Source organism: Haliotis cracherodii, unplaced genomic scaffold (assembly GCF_022045235.1).
Source record: "Haliotis cracherodii isolate W230 unplaced genomic scaffold, xgHalCrac1.p SCAF_2, whole genome shotgun sequence".
Classification (NCBI taxonomy): Eukaryota; Metazoa; Mollusca; class Gastropoda; order Lepetellida; family Haliotidae; genus Haliotis; species Haliotis cracherodii.
The window spans coordinates 37,668,076-37,695,305 of NW_027266275.1; the positions used below are offsets into that span (position 1 = coordinate 37,668,076).

General features: G+C 40.2%; 1 protein-coding gene across 1 annotated transcript in view; it reads left to right on the forward strand.

Annotated features, from left to right (window-relative positions):
- The first annotated feature begins 2,842 nt into the window (after window positions 1–2,842).
- Window positions 2,843–27,230, forward strand: part of LOC139469081 (RYamide receptor-like) — a 29,750-nt gene continuing 5,362 nt past the window's right edge. Inside the window, exon 1 of the mRNA XM_071251207.1 lies at window positions 2,843–3,678. Within this exon, the coding sequence (XP_071107308.1) occupies window positions 2,977–3,678 (702 nt within the window). The 5' untranslated portion in view covers window positions 2,843–2,976. The remainder of the gene's footprint in view (window positions 3,679–27,230) is intronic.

Sequence of the window (27,230 nt, forward strand, 5' to 3'; positions counted from 1 at the left end):
TCCAAGATCAGCGGATCCTGATTACTAAGGGGCGTAACAATGCCAACGATTTGCAACGCGTTAGACAACTGTGGTCAAGTGGACAGCGTCTGCCCGGAGAACGGAAGGTGTAGCATCACACACACACACACACACACACAACACACACACACACACACACACACGTCGCTATGTGAGGGCAATATTATTTTAACCCCATTTTACCTCACCTCACCTCACATATTGATTCAAGGTTTGCGGATACAGACAAGAAATCTTAATGTTTCCTCACAATAAGTATCCTAACTTTTTTTGTATTTATTTTAATTCGTTTTTTGTTGACTCGACAAATATTGTGTAATCATATCATTCCCCGTCAAGGCTCCAACATGTTGACAGTCAACTCTGTCATAACCGACACGTGTAGAATCGAGGAGAAGACCCTTCCAACTTGCTTTGTTATCGTATATTCCCACAGCTCTCGCCTGTCAGTCCAGTTCAGAAGTCAATATCTTCAGACGTTACTTATTGAATTTTTCATCCTGCCTTCTGACAGCTTCAAGCTTCCTTCCGAAAACGACATGAAACAAATGTGGCATAGCTTAATTCTCAGAGTGGGTGCTTCAGATGAATAATTGAAACTATGTTTACCAATAATATTGGTTACACGGATGTATAGCACCACATTAGGAACGTTACTTTTTTGTAATTGATTCATGATCATGCACATGTTTGTTTGTTTGCTGTTTAACGCCGCACTCACAAATATTCTAGCTATATGACGGATTATGCACATGTTAGCACATTGGTCCAGTTGTCCTAGGCGCTTTGCAGAGTTGCTTGCCTTTTGCGTGCCAGAACACTATGATCGTGGGTTCGATTCCCAAATTCGCCCAGATAATGATTCTTGGTTTTGTCAGCACCATACTCGAGCTTTTTGATTCAGAAAGGGTACGTTATAAACGTCTAAGCCCTGCATCTTTTTGGGCTTGCCTCACCAAATCAACTGCATCTGGCACGCTGTAGTACATCTGAAATGTGGTTCAAAACGACGTTTAACCCAACTCTCACTCACACTCACGACGGATGGTAATGGTTTGACAGGGCAATGGCATGCTCACCTGTTTCACGAACACTTGATGTCATCACATGGTTGATGTTTCTTGATTGTTCGTCACTTACATTTCGGTTTGACTCAACCTTTCTTGGGAGAGATACGAATATTAACATCACCTGGGCTTTGAAATTTCTAGGGAACCAAAGATAGTTTGTGACTTATATTATCTCATTATAACGATTATAACTATTTCACATTAAAGGAGTGAGTGAGTGAGTATGGTTTTACGCCGCTTTTAGCAATATTCCAGCAATATCACGGCGGGAATCCCATGTCGGGAATCGAACCCGGGTCTTCGGCGTGACGAGCAAACGCTTTAACCATTAGGCTACCCGACCACCCCACATTAAACTTTAATGGTCGGGTGGTCGGGTAGCCTAATGGTTAAAGCGTTTGCTCGTCACGCCGAAGACCCGGGTTCGATTCCCGACATGGGATTCCCGCCGTGATATTGCTGGAATATTGCTAAAAGCGGCGTAAAACCATACTCACTCACTCACTCCTTTAATGTGAAATAGTTAAGGAACATTGACATGTGATGAAGTAAGAACCGACACCTATAAAACTATGAAGTGTGTTATCAAATAGCAAGATGTAACGACTGAAAGCTACAATTACGATTAAATATGGTTCGCAATACCCACGCACTGTTCTTAGAATGATTAATATATTAATCAAACAAGATGTCTAATATACACTAAGTTTCTTTTATACGGGATACACACTCGGAACGCGTTTGGGGAATACACGTTATGTATCAAGCATTGACACTTTCTCAATTCGGAATATTGATGCAGATGCTCTGCAGAGCAGACAAATAAATGAACAGTAGTGTTACTACAGTAAATAGATGCTGATACATACCACAGCGAATAGGCGACGTCCCTGCGTGTGCAAGGATAAACAGTGGTCCTGATATTCCAATCGATCGCACCATCCCACTAGTATGGTAAGATGCAATTGACGAACCAATTGGTTGGCGATGCCAAACTCAGCAGATGGAATCTTTAAATGGATAATTCCAGCAAGGGTCCCATGTGAGAGGATATAATTGGCATCAGAGCCTAATCTTAACTTGCCTTTGGACTGTTTTTTCAACTGCATGTCTCAGTAAGTCTCAGATTGGATAAATCTGCTTTATTCGCATACGATAAGCCTCGAAAGTAAACTGGTTATGAGGTTTAATTTAAATCTGAAACGAAGAACGACAGAACAGTTCCCCTGTCAGCAGATTTGATCGTTGTGTTCAAGGCAGAGGGCTTACTCGAAGAGCCCCTCCTATCAACGAAGCTGCATCCCGAACCCGCAGGTTGAACGGTGATGTAGCGTGGCGTTTTCATCCGAGCTTGCATTGATGGACAGGTAGTCTGCAGTACAGAGCAGACAGGACGTTTACAACGCTAATGTTCGTATAAAGTTGACTCAACGTTCGGGCTGGGCTGGGCATTATGTAGAAGTGTTGACATAAAGTATAGTCGACACACTGTGGTTGTATTATAGCGTTGTGGATTGGGATGTTGTGTCGGTAAATTGAATTTGGGTCCAACAGAAGAAGCGTCTTTGCACGGTGACGTTGATTGACAGGCTTGGTGGGAACGTCATCGGCCGTTGTCGTGTATATATCGTCTCTAATCAACGCTTGTCACACAAGCAGGAGGAATTAGCATCGTTACACGCGGCAGGCGCTACGACAAATCGGAGATAAGAACGTGACTCTTTGGGAGTTGGGTCTGTGCGTGTCCTGGCCAGGAGGCACTTACAGGCTTTGTCACGAGGACACACTTAAAGATTGAAGATGAGCTGAAACGATGATTTTCATAGTTGGAGATTAGATTTTGTTGGCACGACGGGAACGTCAACATCGACGTCAGAACGTCAAAATGGAGGTGAGCACGAGAGGCTTTCCCAACGTCACTCAACCACCCCCCGAGTCTCTGAACCCGGGGGTGCAGGTATTTTTGGTGTTGTTATATTCAGCTGTGTCAATTGTGTCCGTCATCGGTAACGGCATGGTGTGCTACATCGTCGTTACCACACGTCGTATGCGAACTGTGACCAACTTTTTCATCGCAAGTCTGGCCGTAAGTGACATCCTCATGGCAACTCTATGTGTCCCGTTCACCTTTGTTGCTAACATTCTTCTTGATTACTGGCCGTTTGGGGTAGCGTTGTGCCCTCTTGTTACATATCTTCAAGCGGTTGTGGTGTTCCTCAACGCGTATATCCTCTTAGCCATTAGTTTAGAACGATACATTGCCATCATGTTCCCTTTCAAACCCAGACTGCCTAAACGAAAGTCGTTGTGGGTGATTGCCGTTTGCTGGGCATTATCGTTGCTGACGCCGCTCCCTACTGCTATAACGTCACTGACGGTGACGGACGATATCGACAACGTAACATTGTGCCTGGAAGTTTGGCCAGTGCCCAATCAAAAGTTTGCCTACAGTGTGGTCATCATGGTGCTTCAGTACTTCATCCCTCTCGGTGTGCTCATCTTCACCTATGGTCGCATCGTACACGTCGTATGGCTAAAAGACGTACCCCCAGGAGAAAGCGAGGACACTACGGATCCCAAGAAGAAGGTGAGCTATATTTATGTCGACCTGTAGGCATTTGAAATAGTCATTCGTGCTCTATGTTTGAGGAAGGGACTAAAATCAGAATCAAATGGTTTAATGTCCTTTGTGTCATTTAATTCTTAAATCTAAACCTTGGATATATCGAATTCGGCTGAAGTATAATAGAAACCCATTTATGAACCCAATAAGAACTCCGGTTACAACGAACTGCAAGAACCTCTAGGGTTAGTTAAATGCGGGTTGTTTTATTTCATATAATTAGTGAGAAAAACGAAAAACTATGTCCTGGTGGAAGTGGGTGTTCATTCTATCAACCACTGGTTTGGTTGCTCCAAGGCCGATAACAAAGTTAAATATCACACTGGTGTGTTATAGCGTGGTACTGCTGACGCAGCGTAACACATTCACTTGTATATTATCCTTTTAGTAGGAAAAATGAAAGAAAAAGAAAACACATTCCGGATTCTTTGAACTCGATAATGCGTGTGAATCTAATCGTCAAGGCTCTAAAAACAGACCTTCGTAATCGGTTCATGAGGCGCAATGTCAGTTACAAGATGGATTATGAAACTAAACGTGACTGTGTCACAATTAGAAGATATTTAACTTCAAAGGCTACAAAACTACATCGTGCTACATGAAAATTGCGACCGGGTTCTTTGTGTGAACTGTTAAATGTAACATTTCCCGATCAATATCAGAACCTTTGTCCTACACGACATGTATGAATGTTTTATGAAGCCAGCATGTCCTCAGACATAAAATTCTGAATGCAATACCAGCCTGTCCAGTTGCCAGGGACACTACTCCGTTGTCGATACCATCTAATGCTTAATCGCTCACTGCCGTAGCAGATTATTTAGCTTCATCATAGAAGGCTAAAGGCAACACCTAACTTATTGTTGGATCATTGGCGACCAGTGTATAAAATGACAATATTTAATATATTGGTTTTTTTTTTTAAAACTATTAAGAAGATTTGAGGTCATTACACAGTGTCAGGATCCGCTGATCGTTGGTTCGAATCCCAGAATTACCACGATTATGATACTTGACCTGTTAGCGTCATACCCGGGCTCAGGATTTCACCTCAGTGGTAAATATCTACGACCTTATTTCTAGGTCTCGTCATCAGCTTTTTTCTCCACATTAATCTCCTACGCGGTGATGTTCATGAAACCATCCTCATATCCACTTCCTCATCATCATTACCATCATCATTTTGATCATCAACGTCGTCGTCAAAGTCGTCGTTGTCGTCATACTACTACTATTCATGATGATGATGATGATGATGATGATTACATTTATGAAAATAATACACTTAGACACCAGAAATGGTCTTCATTCATTGCATCAATGTTGGAACTTGTACCCGGGCCTTTAACAACTAAGCACATTGAAGAAGTGATGCCAAAGTGTCAGTGATTTATGTACATTTTCGTAGTATTCTTCTCCTTACAATAAGTAAGAACCTGCATGTTAAACCATATACATGTACCCCTGATGGTAAGCATTTAGTGAGTTACAGTTTATGGTTACGCCGGCAAAATTTGAACCATTTGTGACCGTTAAATGAGAGATTTGTGAACGCTTATTCAATATTACTTATAAAAAATGTTACCATCTTCATCAAACCGCAAGGTATTTATTGAATATTCAAACTCGCTTCAATGATTTTAATAGAAAGGTTATAGCTAAAAAAGCAATACCAGACAGATGTATACAGAATATTAACATCATAATGACATACACAAGAGGTTTCATACTGATCACAAAGTTCCCCATGGCACGAGTGAAAAGAGTGGGATTGTTTAAAAACGCGCGCGACTCGCTCGCGGCGAATAACGCATTCGTTAAAGGAGACAAAGGCGTCCTCGCGTCACCGGAAATGCTCTAGCGGTTTTGAGCTATCTGACGGTATACAGTCGTTCATGAACATTTATATCCCCATGGTTACCTCCGTCGAGCGTGATGGCACTTAAATGTCTTGACTACCAAAGCAAAATACAGGACTTTCTTTCTAGTAGTTTGTGGATGAATACATTTTAAAAGCATAGCAAGTAACTAAGCCAATTTGTCAGTTGTGGCCTTCGGTCGTTTTGTGGACAATGTAAGAAAGCAGCTTCAAAAATCAAGTACTTCAGAATGGTTTGGGGCAATCTTCAGGCGCTCGGGAAGGAGTTGGGAACTCTACAAGTGTTATGATGAGTTGTAAAACAGTGTGCCACTACCATGTGTCAATGATAATCATCCTCAACAGATGTTTTAGCTGAAAGGAATGTACGAACACGCAATAACACTCAGCAAATAAAAGGTCTATGTGGGTTATGACGTCGAAATTGTCCTGGGCAAGTCAAATGTTAACCATATTAAGAATAAATAAAACACAATTGTAATGTAACTTTAACCATATTGTTGCATTCAATCCTCTCACCAAAACGCCAGAAACGGGTCACCTGGCCTTCTTTTAATGGGTACTGGGAGGGAAACCTAAAACGTTACCCCCAAACCTTTTAAAAATGCTATACATCTCCTGTGGGAAATGACATTAACCATGCGTTACTTCGTATAAAGAACACACAGAACTGCTTGGTATAATTTGAATCTTAAGGTTTGTGTACATGTCTATTTTTAAAAGAGAATTGTTTTTTTAAAAAGCCAAATTAAACACCATCACACTTTAATCTGAATTAGAGTATTTATCTCCTTAACTTAACAAAAGGATTCATAAGAGCATCTCCATCAAAGTAACCTTATGGTAATACACTAAACTTAATATTTTGTGAATGTATACTCATCGCCAGAAGAAACGCGAACCATAGAAACATATAGAGAAGTATGTACGTTGAGAAGAGATGTTTCCGGTATGTACCAATTAATGACAAAACTAACAATCAGTCAAGTGTTAAAACAGAGTGACTTTATTGACATCAAAATATGCTGCAAGTGATTTACATTGTACTAAAGTACATTGCGTATATCGCTTATCGTGAAGGGAAATTTGAATTTGAGTTTCATATTTTATGGTGTAATTTGCACATCAGTTGACTGAATTTCTGCTGAAAAGATGTTATCATTAAGGAACAAACCAATCTTCTTGAGCAACGATACTCTTTATTATCCCAGTATCTCACCCCCAACCCCCATCCCCCACCACACCCCCACCACACCCCCACACCCCCACAAGAATAAATGGCGTAACGGATAGATGATTACGATAATAGTGTTTCAGCACCATGCTGAAAACAGAGTGATTTCAATAATTCAAAGTTCTTCAATAAGGTTTCAAAGAGTAAGTGAGTGAGTTGGGTTTAACGCCGCTTTTAACAGTATTCCAGTTATATCACGGCGTGTCAGCTTAATGTGGGAGGAAAGCCCGAAGTGATGCAGGTCTCAGACGGTTACTACTTTGGTGAAACCCACGAGCACGGGTATGGTGCATAATCGAGGCGAGTCGGGATTCGAGCCCACAATCACAGGTTTCTTGCGTGACAAAGGGACGCAACTCTGCACAGCGAATCGCGGCGTCTCAGACGACTGGCACATCCGTGCCCCCGCTGAAACTAGCTTTCCCAGGATCATATTGTGTTGAATGTATGTTATTTTTATAAATGATTCATTCCCTTGCCGTCCTAGAGCGGACAGACAACACAAGAATGTCACGAAATCAAAAGAACAGATTCCAACACAAACGTCATTTCAGGATGAATACACAATCTGATATCTCCATTCACTGATACTAATCTAATAGCACAATATCAATAACATTCATAACATGGTTTTGTCCGGATATGTTTTTCTTCAAGAACAAACCTGTGGGAATGGTCCAGGGATTAGGGGGATAAACCAACACGTTCTCCTCGCGTCGGGTCCTTCAATACCGACATGGACTTCCTGCATGTTCGGTCCGTATCCACACTCCAGTTACAAGCTTGTCCCTTCATTATCGAACTGAGACATAAAAACACTCTCGTTGGAGACTAATTTGGAGAGTTTTACAGTTTAATCGACAATGCAATTATAATCGATGCTGTTAAACTCTAGAGAATTCCTGTTGAGATTTCCGTTTTTCTGTAAGATCGACGCGGAAGGATGCTCATTGTATTGTAATGAATATTCATTTAACCCATTGTCCCATCGTTTTATGTCAATTGTTTGATGGTTGTTTATCCTTATGATATAAACTTTCGGTGAGGTTTTATACTAGAAAATGCTTAAATTACCTGTTTCGCAGCTGTTGAGAAGTTGTTGGATGTAAGAGTATTGCGTGTACATTCCCATGTAAACAAACTATCGTTTCTCATATAGTGGTCCTTTGTCACCATCCAACGATCGGGATGTGTCACCCCTGCTTATCCTTGTGTCTTAATTATAAGAATCAGGGTGTTTCTTTTGGGAGCCACGGAAACGACAGACATGTACACATATCCTTCATGATCATTTATACAATATTCCCTGTAAGTCTAACATGGCTATGAACATTGCCCTTATCAGAGGTATCAAATTTAATTACACACCTCAGATTTAAGGCATAATTTATATGGCTGGAAATTGCTTTGTCTTATGTTTGGTACGGTGAACCGAGTCACATTTCCCTCTCCTAATCATATCATTTTGTTATTTATTTCTAAACATGACAAATTAAATCTCATTTCCTAAACGAGGCACAACATGCGACTTACAAATTGTTCTTCCGTTACGGTTTATATGTAAATGCCTGTAACGACCCATGTTTGTTTTAAACAAAGTACCTGAAATATTTCCAGTGAACATTCCTATGTAAAGATCATAGCATGGGTAGTCTCAGGCATCATGTTGACAAGCGACACGTCATAATTGGTAAAAACCTCTGAATGTACTCCATAATAATTATGGAATGACTTCACCAGGTCTTTGATGGTGAAACCTTGTTTGAAGAATTCAGGTGTAAGCACAATTTGTCCCTCCGTGAATTTTGAATAACATGTACATGCTCTAAAGTACTGAGGCAACAGATATGTAGATGCAAGCAGCTGAGGCCGATGGCATAATGCACGACATGAAGGAGAAATTCGGCACTGTAGCAAATTCAAAACGTCGACGCCCAGAGAAACATCAGTCTCGATTATCCCTCGAATCAGATTCCATAGGGCATAAGTCAAAATGTTGATTAAAACTCAGAGATGAATATCAGGAATTAATGACACCACGTGTTCGCGAAAGGGTAACAAAGGCTCTACCGATGGCACGTTTTCGTGGAGTCTTAGGCAGTTGAGTAGTTAATATGACTGTCGATCTGGTTTTCATACCGATTTAATGTTCTACAGTGAAACCCCGTTACTCCGGAAACCTGCTAATGGACGATTAGTGTTTGTAACGTCTGTAACATGGATGTCCATGATTTCACGTCACGATCGTTTTACACCAGCTAAATTCAAATATTCTTTAATACAAACTGTATCAGCGCATACGCTCTAATTGTTTTAATAGGCTTAGTAACCTACGGCACCGCAGTTCATTATGTGGCATGTTGTACCTAAGACGTGCCAGAAAACTATGATCGTGAGTTCGAAATACCAAATTCAACTGATAATGTTCCTGAGGTTGTGTCATACCTATGCTCACCAAAGTGTTAAACTTCTAAGTCTTGTTTCATTTTCTTCAACATCAAGGTAACATCAGTCTTGAGCACGGGTATGGGTATGGTGCTGACAAAACATAATCGGGGCAAACCGGGATTCAAACCCACAATCATAGGTCTCTGCACAGCGAATTGTATCCAAGTTATTCTAAAATACTGCACATATTCAATGTATTGCAGAGAGATGGCCTCGAACATTTGGACTCTTTTTCTGCAAAAAACTAGTTTCAGTCTTGAAATAATAACCATTGGAATAAGTTATATATAGTGACCGATTAAACGAAAGTAGACATGTATACTCAAATGTTTTGAAATGATGTTTTTATTACATTAAGACCAATATGAGAAAAATAAGAGATTTTAATGGAAGTAAGTTGACGCCAAACGTCTTTCGTTATGACGTCACAGCACAATAGCATCCTAGCTGTCATAAGGTCCGTTTTCTTCTGTCGGGTTTCAAATGATGATGGCATAGGTAAACGGCTGTTCCATGAATTAGTGCTCCGGATTGTAAATATTAAAATTCCATGTGTTCCCTCTACACCATTCACTGTGTAACGATGCGTCCATTAGGAGTGCCAGGAACCTACATGTATAATCGTGGGTTTGTAGTTGTGGCAGCACCATAATCACGCTCGTAATAAAAGCCTAAGACATGCATTACTTCAACCGTGCCACCCACAGCAAGCTGAACGATAAACTGAAATACTGTCCAAAGCAGCGTTATTTATTTCACAGTGATTCATAAACACATGATCATGATATAGTTGGAATCGTACAATCAACACGGCTTTTGGCAGAGATTTCTTATGCATATGGAAAGGGTATTGTCGCCTTTAATTAAATCAACGTCGCTCACTATATGACGTCACTGAGTAGGTACCGTAAATACTGTTGTCTGATGATCATGAATTCGGGAAATGTTAATATTGTTTAACTTTTCAAATGAAATCTCTAAGTTCTTATATTGTTATTGTGTATATGGTACTTGTAATTGTAATAAGGATGCTGACCACACCAATCTACTTGGCATATCTAATATCTACGCTAAGAGGATTTGTGTCTGGAATCATACAAATCTCCGCCGTGGTGCCAAGTGTCTTAAGTACCGGAATAGCTGTCAATAGACACCTCCGACATTTAAAATTATTTGAGCAAGCTACTTACATGAAATTACAAAACCGGTATACATCCTCATCTACCGCGAATGACAGCTGTCCAGTGTCAGCAACTACGTATGTTGAAACGATATGAAGTGGATGGCCTATATGTGTTGCCAACAATTCTGTTTTTTATATTGGTCTTATAAAATGAATACTATCAATCTTATTCATTTTCAAATATTGCGAAACGGTAACCTAAATGTCCCACGGCTCACTTCGTCAACTCCATTCATATGTATGTACGCTTTGTTCGTAATGAACACTGAAAACCAAATAGTATATAAATGTATGATCATTGTATATATATAAAGATTGCGTTTTTTTGTTTTGTAAGCATTCGGTAACATGTCACTTTTACGAATTTCTCCCGATCAGTAGATCAGTGTGCACTCAACAATCACTTTTATCTCCCCGGGGAGTATTACAACCCAAACTGCCTGTGAGACGCTAGAAAGTTAACAGCCACATTGCCATCTCATCCTACCGGGTACCCAATCAGTGCTGCGTGAACAGACGCACATTGCGAACAAAGTCACTTGCCCACATCACCTGATTTGTGACTGTGCACAGAGCTACGTGTCACCACATAATATTTGAAATATATATCTGATAACACACATAATATATATCCCCGTCTCAGATACCAAACATGTTACAATTTCGAGAGACTTCATCGCTACTGACTCTCGCTATTGGCATCTACAAGGATCATAAACGAATGGATAGCACAGTGGTCAGAACGTTCGCTTGTCACGCTGAAGGCCGGATTCGTTTTCTCACATGGGTACATTTCTGGTATTCCCCGAAATGACAAGACATACATAATGGTCAAATCGGCCCATAACCCCAACCCCAACCCCCACCCCATTATTATATTCCACAGTATCCTATATGCGTGGCAAACACGTCCTATTCCGCGTGTTTTGTTTTGTTTGTTGTTTAACGCCGCACTGTTCCAGCTATATGACGGCGGTCTGTAAATAATTAAGTCTGCACCAGACAGTCAAGTGATTGACGTCATGAGCATCGATCTACGCAACTGGGATTCGATGACACCAATCAGCCAAGTCAGCGAGCCTGACCATCCGATCCCTTTAGTGGCCTCTTACGAAAAGCATGGGTTGCTAAAGCATGGGAACCTTCACGGGACTATTCCGCGTGTACATCTTATTACAATTATTATCGTGTGCCTAGAAGACACAGACAAACCCTGCCAAGTGAATTTTGTTTTCCGCCTCAGCAGACTTACAGGTATATCCCAATAGCTTTAAACTGAATCGGGGACGTGAAAACAAAATAAATTTAATGTTTAATAGCATATGCAACAACCCACATTTGTGAACTATCAAGGTGATTGATGTTCATTAGATTATCCGACAAGTGTCGGGGCTCCTTGAAATCAGATCGAATATCTCTTTCCCATGCTGTTTGGACGTCTTTTGAAATGGATTTGAAAAGGCTAACTGGTGGTGTTTAAATGAGACAGACGAGCAACCATGCTAGAAACAGTTCAATGTAAAAAGGGCATTTGATTAGGAGTTCCACCAAGATGCCGAACTTGAACTAATAAGTACTCAATATGTCGCTCTGTTATAGCCACGTGTTTCATGCCTTACCTATCGACTACGGGTGAAGCCTTGAAATATTCTGACTGACTGACTGACTGACTGACTGACTCACTGACTGACTGACTGACTCACTCACTCACTCACTCACTCACTCTTACATGTAATACAGAGTTGCAGTAACATGTAATTAATTTATTTACTCGGCATATGCTTCGGCATTCGACTCTCATATATGATATTCGATCATATTTATGTACATAACATTTCGTCACACCTACCTTCACACCACATGGCGTTCAGGGTAATAAATTCTAGACGTTGTAAAACTGGCATGCTTTTAAGTTGGTATTTAAGATAACACCCTGGTGCCGCCGTTCTTCAAATAATCCAACGATTATTTCTTCAAAGAAACGCATATGGTGCATTTGGCTATTCCGGTTCTTTGCATTCGTGTCGATGAATCAGAGAAAAATACATGGAAAGCATTTTTCATAGAAAGAAATTTCCCAAGATATTCTGAACATTCAAAAGTGCATAATTGTTTCTGAATCAAATTTAAAAAACTTAGGACAAAGTTTGTGTTAGTTTGGAATTAAAACGGAAATTCCAAACAGAAAATTTTAAATCGCTTTTTGCTATTTTGAAGGATATTTCCTGAAACTAGGATTTCTTTATAATTCCCTCAAGTACAACACGTCTTCAATATTTACTAACTAAAATCATCAACTGATCTGTAAATTTACACAAATTGAAAAGTATGACACAATGAAAAAAGAACTTAATCAATTTCGCAATCAATCGAGAAAGGTTGATTTTCACGGAATAGAATTACTTCGGCATCGATCGATCATACAAATCCCCTAATTTTAAAACTCATCTCAAGTTGTCAAAGACCCGCTGGGCTGTTCGCCTAACTGAAGCATTGCGAAGGAGCACGCTTTAGTCTACATGTTATTGCTACAGGATGTCAATATAAACTAAGTGCTTTTCGCTGCATGGTTTTCTCAGGTTTACCATGACAATGATCATTGATCTATTTCTCCCAACAAAGAAAAAGAAAATCTTATTTAAGAAGACAGCTAGAATTTGAACTTTAAGGTTCTAACTACCTTAAATGACCATTTTACAAAACCATGTTTCGTGGAACACTCTAACAAACAACTGATTCGACTGATTATTATTATTATTATTATTATTATTATTATTATTATTATTATTATTATTATTATGTTAGGTATCATTATAAAAAGATAAACTTTAAAATTCTTCCATATAAACTGTTGGCAAACATTTTACAAAATTCATATTGTGTGAGTGACCCTTTCACGTGGTTCATAGGTCATCAATACCACAATACCAGTTTCTACATATCGGGGTGGTATTGTCACGTGTAACCAGTTCATAGTGATATGCTTGACCCCCGATAGAGAATAGAAACTTTATCTCAACATCGGGATACTGGGAGAGAATAGGAACCTTGTCCCACCTGGCCATGGTTTGTCTGCCTGTTGGGGTTATTGGAAAGAATAGGTACCATGTATCCCCTACTTTGTATCCCTCTTGGGATTCTGGGGCAGAATGTTACCATGTACCCCGTATTTTGTATGCCCGTTCGGATTCTGGGGACGAATATGTTGCTGCACAACCTATTTGTCTTCTGTTGGGATTCTTGGGAAGAATGTGTACATGTACCATGTACCCCCTACTTTGTATCCCCGTTATAATTCTGGGGCAGAATATGTACCTGTACCCCTACTTTGTATCCCCGTTATAATTCTGGGGCAGAATATGTACCTGTACCCCCTACTTTGTATCCCCGTTATAATTCTAGGGCAGAATATGTACCTGTACCCCTACTTTGTATCCCCGTTATAATTCTGGGGCGGAATATGTACCTGTACCCCCTACTTTGTATCCCCGTTATAATTCTGGGGCGGAATATGTACCTGTACCCCTACTTTGTATCCCCGTTATAATTCTGGGGCAGAATATGTACCTGTACCCCTACTTTGTATCCCCGTTATAATTCTGGGGCAGAATATGTACCTGTACCCCCTACTTTGTATCCCCGTTATAATTCTGGGGCAGAATATGTACCTGTACCCCTACTTTGTATCCCCGTTATAATTCTGGGGCAGAATATGTACCTGTACCCCCTTCTTTGTATCCCCGTTATAATTCTGGGGCGGAATATGTACCTGTACCCCTACTTTGTATCCATGTTGAGATAATGTTGCAGACTGAGTACCGTGTGCTCCTCTTTTCTTTCCCTGCTGGCAGAATATATGAATATCGAAAGGGCGGACAAAATGTATTTAGGGTGGTAACAACCAGTCTGATTGTTTTCCTGGATTATGCTCCCACCTACTGGTGTCCAAGGTTATCTACAGCCCGCATAGATTTGGATGTATGCGTAAAAACATTAACTCATTCACCATATGCTGATTTAGACTGCATCAGTAAATCTCAGGTTATTTGCAATGATCCGCTGCTTGTTAATCTTTGCAAGTACTCTCTTGACGATCATTTACTTTCTTTGTGAATGTAGTAAACGTGTTATTGTTCGTTATGTATCACACACAAGCCCAATGTGGCTCCAGAGAAGTTTATGAATAACCAGTATCGATTATCCGCCGAAACGGATTCCACTGGGAGTAAAAGTCAAAATAGCGTTGAAAATAATATGAATGGAACCCTTGAAATCAGCGATGACACCAGGTGTCCAATCCTACCGGTAGCAGCCGCCACTCACACAAATTTAAGTTCAAAGAGTAAGCGAATGTTCCTTGACGGCCTGTAAACGAAGGAGCCAATCCAAAGTCTAGAGCTGTCCTAATGCCGTTTTGAGAAATATTGCAGGAATCAAAGCAAACCCAGGTTGCAATCTTACAGTATGACTAGGTTTCTGGTGCAAGACGTTTTAGCCACTCTGATTGATCTAACTTGTTCTAATTACTTTCCCTTAGGTTGAAGAAAATACTGGATGCATTCAAGTTTCACGTCTTTTGCCGCTTTATCAATTATAGTAAGCATTATAGTCATCATACAATGTCTCGAGCATACTTCAGATGTCATTACATTCAATATCAATGAGGACTTTACTATATTATGACATAAACAACCTTTGCTATCAAGAAGCTGTAAATGTTTCGTTATTTGTTTTTCCCTAAGTTGTAAATTGAATAATCATTTTCTATCTGCGCACCTACGTGTAAAGGTGGTCAGTGGAGGATTGGCATGGAACTGTTACATCAAGAACACTGTATAAAGTTTGCACGTTTCCCTTTGATATCTTGCAAATTTTGTGTACTTGACTGCTTTTCCAAGTTCTTTTTTTTATTTCCGCTCACCAAATAAATCCAAAAAGCTACATGTATGTTTGAAAGAGACTTTAAACAAATCAGGAATACAACCAGGACATTTATTCTGGGGATTTAATGAATCAATCCGGATGTAAGTCTGCTGTCGAACCCTGTAAGCTTCGGCATTACAAGCTGTTCTTTGAAAAGAAAAAAACACAAAGTGAAAAAAGCAATACAAGCGACTGGATGTTTCACCCCCTTTCCGCCTATGCCACTCATTATGAGATATTTTCCTTTTACCTAACTGATGTACAGCTAAGTAATCCTGACACAAAGTTTCATTAACCCTCTACGATGTAATTCAAAGTCATTTTCTGACGCCAAGACCACGCAGGGACACTCGATAGCGGTTTCATTCGCCCAGCAAATCACTCCTGACACTTTGTCTTACGCGAAAAGAGCGAATCGGTAATTTGATGGACTTGGGGGGAAAATGGGAACTTTAGATAGAATCTTAAATTGATTACCGACTATGACCTCAGCTCATAACGTAGTAATCAAGATGAACGGCCTCTGATACCATTGGAAGCAGAAAACAAACAATCCCATCATACAAGAGCGCATGACTAGCCGCAACACTTAGCTCACCCTTATAATTGTGTGGAACATGTAAGAACGAGAGTTTAACATGAATGATGATTCATCGTTTCCATGATTCATACTACAGTATCACACAGGCAAGAGCTGGGACGAGTCCAAATTTACTACCCGGGTACCAACCGCTCTTTTACCCGACCCTACCCGGCTACCCACTCAGGAGATGTCTCAATGTCCGATTGGGAACATTTTTAGCATAGCCCCGGCAAAACGTATTTGGATACATGTATTAAACAATCTGGTCATTCCTTCACTGAAGCTGAATTAAGTTATATCTTTATTCAACCATGTGAAAAATCAGATGGAATGGGTGCTTAGTCAGAAAGAAATGCGAACATTAGTGACTTGTAGTGTAACTATAGAGTTCTTGATAATGTTTGTCATTAAACAATATATCACGTGACTAACCACGGGTCCGGGTACTCCTGTCGGTACCCGGGTCCTACTCAGTACCCACCAGACCCGGGTACCCGAGTTACCCGTCCCACCGCTAACACAGACAATCAACATTAAAGCTGGTTATATATACAAATGTTGCAACGATATATAAATGTAGGGTAGCAATGTGAAGACGGCGATCTTGTTAACGTCTTGGTGGTGCACTTTGATCTCAGTGGTTTGTATTTTCTGCCAATGCTATTGCTTGCTGGATCCACTTAATCCTATGGTTTTGGTTGCTGATAAAAATAGTTCTTGTTGTCTGTTATTTGTGCCTTAGTAGAGTCCTATGGATGTTTGATTATGAGCAAGAGACCCCTGAACAAACTAGTGCTTAGGGTGGAATGTTATTTGCATGTAATTTAGATCAGTGTTGTGTGAATCAGTTCCCAATCAATAAAAACCAGTTAATTATCTATCCAGTTTGGTTCAGAATCACATGGCCTCTCTGTATCTGTTATCAATAAGTTATCAAATTAGTTTTCATAGTTATGATTACCATCTTTGTACATGCTCTTCGCTGTAGAGGGGCGGATTGGTAGCCTAGTGATTTAAGCGTTCGCTCGTCACGCCGAACACCCGGGTTCGATTCCCCACATGGGCACAACGTGTGAAGCCCATTTCTGGTGTCCCTCGCCCCGATATTGCTGGAATATAGCTAAAGTGGCGTTAAACCATACTCACTCTTCGCTGTAGATGTGTGTATTGTGATGTTCTGATGGATACATTGTGCATAAAGTTTGTGCTTACGTCAGTAATAACTTAATAGAAGTAGGAATTATGTGTATTTGACGTTAATTAACATAAGTTTGTAATTTTAATGGCTGATTGCATAGCTAGAGTGACATCCCGGGTTACAGGGCCGCGCCATTTTGTATTATTATGACACTGATATTTCTCTTCCCTCGGTTAAATTACAATAATTGTGTGCCGTATTTTAAGTTCGTTTGACGACCAGGCGTGACGTTACGGTGTGTTTCACGACCAGCTGTCTTTGGCGCGGTTCATCTACTGTATTTATTTGTGTAATATAATTTATATTTTTAATATATAGATTATGACTAAATTGGGTTGTTAATTAATGTAAATAGATTAATCCTGTTATTGTTGACAAAGGATATCCTGTTCTGTCTATATTTGATGGATTTGCAAACTGTGACATCATGTCCGGTTGATCAAACCCTCTATATCCGTCACAGTTCTTATCTCTGATACTGAGTAGCGTATGGGATAGCACGTCTAATATATATATTTGTTTACTGGTACCAAACTCCCGTGTGATTTTGATCGTTGCCGTCATTATCCAATGAACATCGCAGAAACGTCTAATGAATTTGATACTTCATGTACCGTTTGGTAGTTATGTTGACAAGAACGTTTACATAATTACGACGTTTTATCATTTGGTCATTTAAAAACTGTGTTTGAAATGAACAGAAAACCCACTTCTACTCTAAATCCAGAAAGTCTAGAATTCCGAAACCTCATGCAGATGGAAATAACTAAACGATGTTTCAATTATTATCAATATTCCACCACAGCCATTGTATTCATTTTTTAGCTATGTTTCTCTCTTTTTCGGCTTTTTCTAAATCCGTTGAACCAAACTGGCTGCAATGCATTCAAATGTATATGTGAAAGATTTCAATAATTCTTCAATAAGGTTTCAAAGAGTGAGTGAGTGAGTGAGTTGGATTTAACGCCGCTTTTAACAGTATTCCAGTTATATCACGGCGTGTCAGCTTAATGTGGGAGGAAAGCCCAAAGTGATGCAGGTCTCAGACGTTTACCACTTCGGTGAAACCCACGAGCACGAATATGGTGCTGACAAACCTAGAAACATGATTGGGGCGAACCGGGATTCGAACCCACAATCATATGTTTCTGGCGTGCCCAAGGGACGCAACTCTGCACAGCGAATCGCGGCGCCTTAGACGACTGGGCCACCCGTGCCCCCGGTTTCAAAGAGAAGAACTATGCCAAGTTAGTTAGTAATCCTCCAGGACCTTTTTCCATCCAAAAGAGCACGAATGTATGCGTGTAAAGTTTTAAAATAGATTCATGATAAGGAGCGTTCAAGGACGAGATTTTAGTTCGATGAAGACATGGCAGATGGCATCACTTGGATCGTTGTACACGAATTTGAAAAAGAATTTTCTTACCTCATTTCAGTGACTGTAAAACGTAATGTATTGAAGCTTTTCAGTGATTAATTTTTTCTCAATGGTGTTCATTCACATAAAAGCATCACAACTAAAAGCTTTGGTTTTTAGACAATTCAAAAAAATAAAACGACCAATAGAGATTAAAATGTGTTGAAAGGGAAGTAAACTTTTTAATTGATGTTTACTAAATGTCATCAATATATCAGTTGCTGCTGGTATAAGCAGTTGGGCCAGCTTTCGAAACATCAGCCTGTCTGCTTTCTAGAACAAATAATTATTCAAGTTTATCTTATTTATATTCTTGCACTATAAAACTTCAACGCTCGAGAATATTCAGGCTGCCAAAACAGATTTCATTGGGCGTAAAAAGCAAAATAGTGGTGAAAATTATATGAATGGATCACTGAAAATCATTGATGACACCAGGTGTTCGCAAAATGCGCTTTCCGTTTCAGACACTGTTATAGACCCATTGAACTGGTTGCACATCTGGACTATTTCATCAACAAAATGAAGTTTAATATGTGTGCCATTTTCGTTGATTTCTAGTGAACTTGTGCGAACCTCGTCTGAAAATGTTTGTTCCAATGACGTTTTCACGTTGATATTTTGTTTTATTTAAAAAGACAATAAATAAGTTTTAAAAAAAAAATTTCTTTTTCGTGTTATTCAGTTTTGTGGGCTACAATATTATTCATGGTATTCTCTTTGCTTGTTCGTTGTCGAGGTCAGGTTAATGTATAGCACGTACATTTCATGTCAGTGGGAATCTTAGTTATAATATTGAGGATTTTGATTGGCTGATTTGATTATCTGCTTCAATGAAATTGTACCTCGTGGTTTCGTACGGCATCCAGTGCATTCTGAGAGCTGAACAGGTTGAAACAATTAGTGGTCACCATGCTCGTGCATATATTTTTTGTAATATTTAAAAATGTCCATTGTTTTTAGGTCCTAGAATGGTAAATATTACATGTAAAAAAAGTTCTAGACTTAAACGTATAATTAACTAATTTTTATGTCAGCAGTTTATAGACGTAAACGTGTCTTCTTTTGGTATGACGCGGCCGGGGATCGAACCTTCCGCACTATGAGCAGACGCTCTACCACTAGACCACGGAGATCAATTATTAAGTTGTAGTCATATAACCCTATAATGTATTTAAACAAAGCCTTTCATAACTTCAGTCGTGTGTAACAATTTCAAAGTCCATAGACAGTCCAAAGAGAAACTCCGTTTAATTCAAATCAGATATTTACTCCGAAACGATGCCCCATTGCATGAAGAACGAAGTGACACCTGCAAGTCAACTTTCTAACCTGTCATTCAGAACCGAAGCCTCTAAATTCTCGAGACGGGTGAGTGAAACATTCAGACAAGATTGCGTCATTTCTGGATTTCGAAAACGAATATGCTTGACAGCAAAACTAAAAGCTGTTTTTTATTTTTTATAGTTATACATCCTGTCGTTTATGAGCGTCATGACATGTACACCCAAAATTATGTACTATCGATGGTACATTTGTGTTCTATGGCAGTTTTCCTTTGCTCGGATCAAAATGTCCGAATCCAGGTACATATATAGTAAAGGAAAATAGTGCCGAATCGTTCAAGAAAGCTGAGATCTGATGTTGTGCAAAGGCCGACACCAAAGGCTGCAGCTGCTGGAAAATTCCTCGACATGAAAGGAAGGTTGCCTATTGGAAAGTTGAAGTCATCAAAAGTATTGTGGATAGTTTTATTATCTTTCCTACCATTTATGCATTCACCGTCACTGCATCCGTGGTCTTGTAGTTGATAGAGCGTCTGCTACGAGAGCGGAAGACCGATGGTTCGATCCCCTGGACGCGTTGTACCTACGTTCGGCATCAAAGTGATTTAACAAGGACTGGTCGCAGTCAGTAGAGTATATAAGTGCAATACTAAACCCCATTTTACCCACTCATCACCATTCACTGTTTTTACAAGCAAGTACCTTGCGTGACGATTCCCATTACCGTTGCATTTGTGAAGGAAGACAGATGTATCCCTGACGATTTAACAAGTTGCCAGACAAGGCTTACTCATTAAGTCGTCAGTGCCTCATCGTCATATAATTGCTAACCAATCTATTCTAATACTGACGAAAGTATTATCTGGTATTGTTATCATATTTGTTCTTCATCATAACTAATATGCGATGTCCTGATGGCTATTGATACCGTCCAGTCTAGACACTTGTCAGAGGTAGATGGTGGATGAGGTGAGATGGGCTTTAACGTGGCGTCCAAAATTATTGCACTCATATGGCGACGTGTGTGTGTGTGTGTGTGTGTGTGTGTGTGTGTGTGTGTGTGTGTGTGTGTGTGTGTGTGTGTGTGTGTGTGTGTGTGTGTTTGTGTGTGTGTGTGTGTGTGTGCTTGTACCAGTCCGGACTGAAGAGATTTATAGTGCTAGCACACTGAGATACCATGCCGCAGTTTAACATGAATACCCAACTCAGACACAATATACTGACTCCGAGCCGACCAGTCCTTGTTTTAGCCCCTTAAAGCCGAGCGCCAGACAGTGTCAGAGGAAAACGTGAATCAGTTGCAATAACACGTAACTAAAGCTTAAGCATGACATATCATAGCAAGTATTAGGATTGGTGGTGGTCGATTCGTTGAGTCACGTCCACGTGTTCGAATCTACAGCCCACCGACCGTTCATAGTCATGTGTAATATCAGCTTTAAGTTAACAAGAAGCTGTATAAGTGTACAATGGTGTAACAAGTCGGTGTTACTTGCACCTTATCAAACATGCTTAAGTTTCGCAATAATATAAATAATAAAGACGTCATCCATTCATAGATGTACATGTTCTTGTTTTTAACCCACAAAACTTCTGCTGTGCCAATAAAGGAAGCAATACTTATTATTGTAAGTTCACAGTGATATTGCATGGCCTTAATATTGTAATTCAATGACATTAATTGCTTCATGACACTTAATCTTTTTGTTAGGATGTACATGACTCATCCTATTCATATACTTTGACATTATGTCAAGCCTGATTATCATAGTTTCCGCTCGTAGAATCTCTTGCAAGGAAAACTTAACGAGCTGTTACTGGAGTCATGCATATATGTAACATATCGTGCAGTGTAATCATCTTATGGATCATTTCCCTGTACCATAAATACCAGACATATACTGATGTATGGGCATACCCCCCACGGACCATGGAAGACTTCTGGCGATATAATGCAATGATACGTCAAGTGTACATCATAAACAAACAACTACATACATTATGCATGAGTCTTCGTTTTGCATGAGTGTATTGTGTGCATATGTTATAGCTGTGAACGCGAGGTTTTGAAATCAGAGTTCATGACGACCAAGGATGAACGTTTTTGTATGGATATTAGTGGACCTGTGATAGCCAGGAAGGACAACTCACAGTTGTCCTCGCTGGTTGTTAACCCATACAACATGGACAGGTGCTCAAACTTTCAACCACTGGTTCGTATGGTAATGTATTTTCCAGGAGGGATATAATCTCCATTGCTATCCTGAATATGAAGGTTGTATTTGAGTAACAGCAGCAACGAATAGTGTGTAATGGACAAAACGATGCTTGACTTCGTGATGTGTATTACCAGAAAAAGAGAAACTGAGCTGGAAAACAAGTAACTCCTTACTTGAGAACCGCTCAAGGAAATGATTTAATATGATACCAACAATGTACACTTAACAATATCTCTATTACTGAAAGCGTTATTGGTCGACTGGGATAGTTATACAATGAACCAAGCACCAGGACAAGGCCAGAAGAAGTTCTTGTAATATATCTGTTATCAAGAAGCAGAACGTTGAGCTACAGTTATGTTGAGAGAAAACTCGAGGCCTTGTCTGACTATTCCTATGCATGATGGTCACTGTTCCGATTCAATGATGAATCAAAGTGATCAGCGAGTGTCAGGAGAAGGTTATTCGCTACCACCGGCATGGCAAAATTGGTTCCTGATTACTCTAATGAATAGTGATCATACTGATTAAATTTTTAACTGGTCGACAACTGATGGTCACAGCAAGAGGAATTGGTCAAATAATTAGTAGGAAATAAACCCAGAAATAACTTTTTTAATTTGAGAATCGGATTGGATTGCAGGGGAGTGTAGATTAAACACTTGTCATACATGTACAAATGTATTTCCTTAGAACACAAGGAACATAGTAGTGCTTCAAGCTCGATCCTTCTTCCATCCAGGTACCTCACTATGGGACTTACATCCCCTCAGCCTGAAAGTTGCACCTCGTATCACCGTGATTAAATCTGGACATTTCCGAACGCTACAACTACATGTGTTTAGTTTTATATTATTTTTTAATCTTACTCATATGTACACATGCTGTGTTGCACATTGAACATGCCCTTCAGTGATGTGGGATTTAGCGATATAGAAATAGCTTTTTATGTACATATTTAAATAAAAAATGCAGCAAAGAGGGTTTGGGTGATTCTGGCACAGTCAGGATGGTTAGGCTCATCATCATCTCAGGGCCTCTGTCCCCTCTACAGCCCAGACAGCGAATGGGACTTCTCCCAGGAAGCGCTGCCTAGTCAAAACCACCAAGAACTCTCCAGCACTGCAGCCTTCTGCATTACACAGATTTGTCAGAAGTGCTGTATTCCTGCCAGCAAACCCGGGCACTCTCCCTATGTCAGACAACAGATTGGGAGGTACCGAACCTAAGGCACCGAGGACAATGGGGAGTCGGACAACGTGGAAGCTGGGATGCAAGCGTGACATTTCGAGAGGGAGGTCTGCATATTTGCTATGTTTCTCCTGAATCTTGTTAATCAAATTAGTCTCAAAAGGGAAAGAAAATTAAATGATATCTATGATTTCATTGGATTTATCAAAAACAACAAGATCACTTTTGTTGGCCTGAATTGGACTGAGTCTGTATACGGGCCTATTCCAAAGAATTTTGTATTCATCATTTTCCATGACGCCTTCTACATATACTGGATCGTACCATGGATGGACCTCTTTGTCAAAACTACAAGCATTGCGAAGACGGTAATGAAATGATCGAGCCACTCAATCATGTCGCTTAAGATACTAGGTTTGTGCCAAATTAAAGCTAGGCATCCACTGACAATGTGTTGGACAGTTTCATTAAATTCATTACATAATCTACATTTCATATATACATTATGAGACAAAATCACACATTGGCGGTTTCGAGTGGGAAGTGACTGGTCCTGAGCAGCAAACAGAAAGCCTTCTGTTTCACTTTTCAGGCCAGCCGACTTCATCCAAGCGAAGGGCTCTGTAGGGTTGCTGACCTTCTCAACACACTGCACATAACGCGATTATAAACTTATTATGATTATTATTACGCTCATGCTCATGTTCATGCCCATGCGCTCATGCCTGCTACCAGACATATATACGTTTGTCATCTGTATGTGTCAGTGCCAGTGTCATCAAAACAGATGAACACGTTGAACTGGATGCAATATGCAAATGCAATGGAAGTAACATACGTCTTATACCTCCTGTTATCACGTGCTTACTATTCTATATGACATCAAGCGTTCCGGACACCATCACCAGCGCGGCTTCATTTAGACTCATGGACAGTTGACAATCATACGAGCCCTCAACTTATCGTCTATATTCTCCATATAACGTCTTCTTGCCCGTAACATGTACATCGACTCAGGCGATAGATACAGACGGCTGGAGCTGCGTGCCTTAACTTCCAAGAACCGCTGGTTCTGTGGTCGAATCTTTGATTAAATTGTAATCATTGGTCAGCTCCATGTTGTTTTCATTGGTGAGTGAGTGAGTGAGTTGGGTTTAACGCCGCTTTAAACAGTATTCCAGTTATATCACGGCGTGTCAGCTTAATGTGGGAGGAAAGCCCGAATTGATGCAGGCCTCAGACGTTTACAACTTCAGTGAAACCCACGAGCACGGGTATAGTGCTGACAGACTTATATTAGAAACATAATCGGGGCGAACCGGAATTCGAACCAACAATCATAGGTTTCTGGCGTGCCAAAGGGACGCAACTCTGCATAGCGAATCGCGGCGCCTTAGACGACTGGGCCACCCGTGCCCCCGGTTTCAAAGAGAAGAACTTTGCCAAGTTAGTTAGTAATCCTCCAGAACCTTTTTCCATCCAACAGAGCACGAATGTATGCATCTAAAGTTTTAAAATAGATTCATGATAAGGAGCGACGATAGTTCAAGAACGAGATTTTAGTTCGATGAAGACATGGTAGATGGCATCACTTGAATCGCGGCGCCTTAGACGACTGGGCCACCCGTGCTCCCGCGTTTTCCTTGATGTCCCATGGTAGTAATTGTTATCGACCTGCGTCGGTTATGTCATTTTCTTAACATTGAATGTCAAGACTCGCCCCCAACACCCCTTGTCATGAACCTTTCCCATGAAGTATGTGACCAGTGAATAGAACTGTACGTTTGCAGTGTTTTCGCTGAATCATTGGTTAGCGATCAAGCTTAGACATATTAAACGATAAAATATTTACGTGTCGATGATTGCATGTGTATGGGTGTACGCAGTTGTTGGCATATTACAGCACTTTAACAGCGGGGGACACAAAGCTTGGGCATCACATATGCTAGATGTTGGTCGTCGAAACCTGTATTCACCATGATGATTGAACACTTTTACCACGCGACGACCCCTAATCCCTGAACGCTAATAAATGCTCAAGTTTGTTCATAAAATTAATGCAAACAGTTAATATGGTCCAACTATGTCATTAAATAGAAAAAAACACAAAACCAACCCTTCACAACGAGTTGACATATGAGCTATGAAAACTCAATGCCCCCGGTGTAACAGGTACGATAATGGCCATCATATCAATGTTTCTGATCACTAAAATCAGTATCATTTTCCCACCAGCTCTTGACACAAGTTCACTGATCAAGACTGTGGGCATAGAGATCTTATTTGAATAGAGGAAGTTCTATTGGAAAGCACACCGATCCACATATTATATTCCTTCCTTTGGATTCAGACATGATCAAATGTAATCTCTTGCTTGTGAAGTCTCCCATCCCTCAATATTCAAAAGAAATTAAAACGTCTGCAAATCCTCTACCGCTAACTAATCCATTAATTGTCAGTCCTATTGACATTATGTCCCCTGGTCCACTTCAGCCTCATCAAGAATAAAATGTTCTATTTTTCCAGTGAAGGGATCACTTAAAGTAGACACGTCTGCATTTTTTATGCTTTGCAGAAAACTTGATTGGCTCTTATATATTCTTACTTTGTTGTAAAATAAGACGTCGGATGCATTTAACCTTCCAAATTGTGTAATGCAAATCTTCTGTGATGTTTTCCATGCCCATTTAATGGGATTTTATGCTAAAGTGGGACACATGTTGAGGCTAAAGTGGTTTGAGGTTACTTGAAACGTGATACAAATACTAATGTGTTTGATGTCCATACCTCTGATCTCACTGTGAAATATTACTCTGAATCATTTCTGAAACTTCAGTTGCATTATTCCTTGATGTCTTTTCCATGCAAACAGACCACACCAGGCCATACCATGCTGAGAAGGCATCCACGCATCTATATGAATCGAATTGAATGGTTTAATTCAACACGCGCTTGTCTGAAGCCTCAAGAACTTCGGGTTAACGAGATATTACTGTAATGTGTGAGGTCAGCACATTATACATAATCAGTCATTTCTAATCATTAATGCAACATCGAAATAAAATTACAACTCATATCGTGATAACAGTGCTGGGTCTGATTCGCATGGTTCATGTATTGGTATAGATTGTTTATAGGGAGAGGGCATTCTAAGTTTGAAGAACTTGTCCCCAAATCCCGTTCACTCCTTGTGAATAAATATGTTAAATGATAGATTGTTTAGATTCACACCTTGTACCAAGCTTAGGTTGGGTTGGCGAATACATATGCACCAGGCCGTAATATACTGATATGGGAGTTCTGGCAAAGTCATTCTGGAAATAGTATGGGGGACATTCAGAGGCACTTACAAAAATACATTGCATGACATGTCGCCGGTCAACATGACGCGCGATGCTAACCCCGGCTATGACACGTTCCTGCTCTTTAGCACATATTTTGTAGAATTGCGTAAGTGGCGTTTGTTACCAGGACAGCATGCTCACACTTTTCGCGAACACCTGATTTTCATTGATCCTTTCGTATAATTTTCATCACAGTGTTGCCTTTTACGCCCTATGGAATCCGTTTCGACAGATAATCGAGACCGGTTAACGTGCTTCTCTGGCGTTGACGTATCCAAAGTATGTTTACAGTAATCATAAGAATGAGTGAGTGAGTTGGGTTTAACGCCGCTTTTAACAGTATTACAGTTATATCACGGCGTGTCAGCTTAATGTGGGAGGAAAGCCTGAATTGATGTAGGTCTCAGACGTTTAACACTTCGGTGAAACGGGTAAAGTGCTGACAAACCTAGAAACATAATCGGGGCGAACCGGTATTCGAACCCATTGTCAGTGTCCAAGGGACGCCACACTGCAGAGCGAATCGCGGCGCCTGGGCCATCATGCCCCCATAATCATAAGAAATCATCGCAGCGTTAATCAAAATATCATTTATCATGTGATGAATGAAC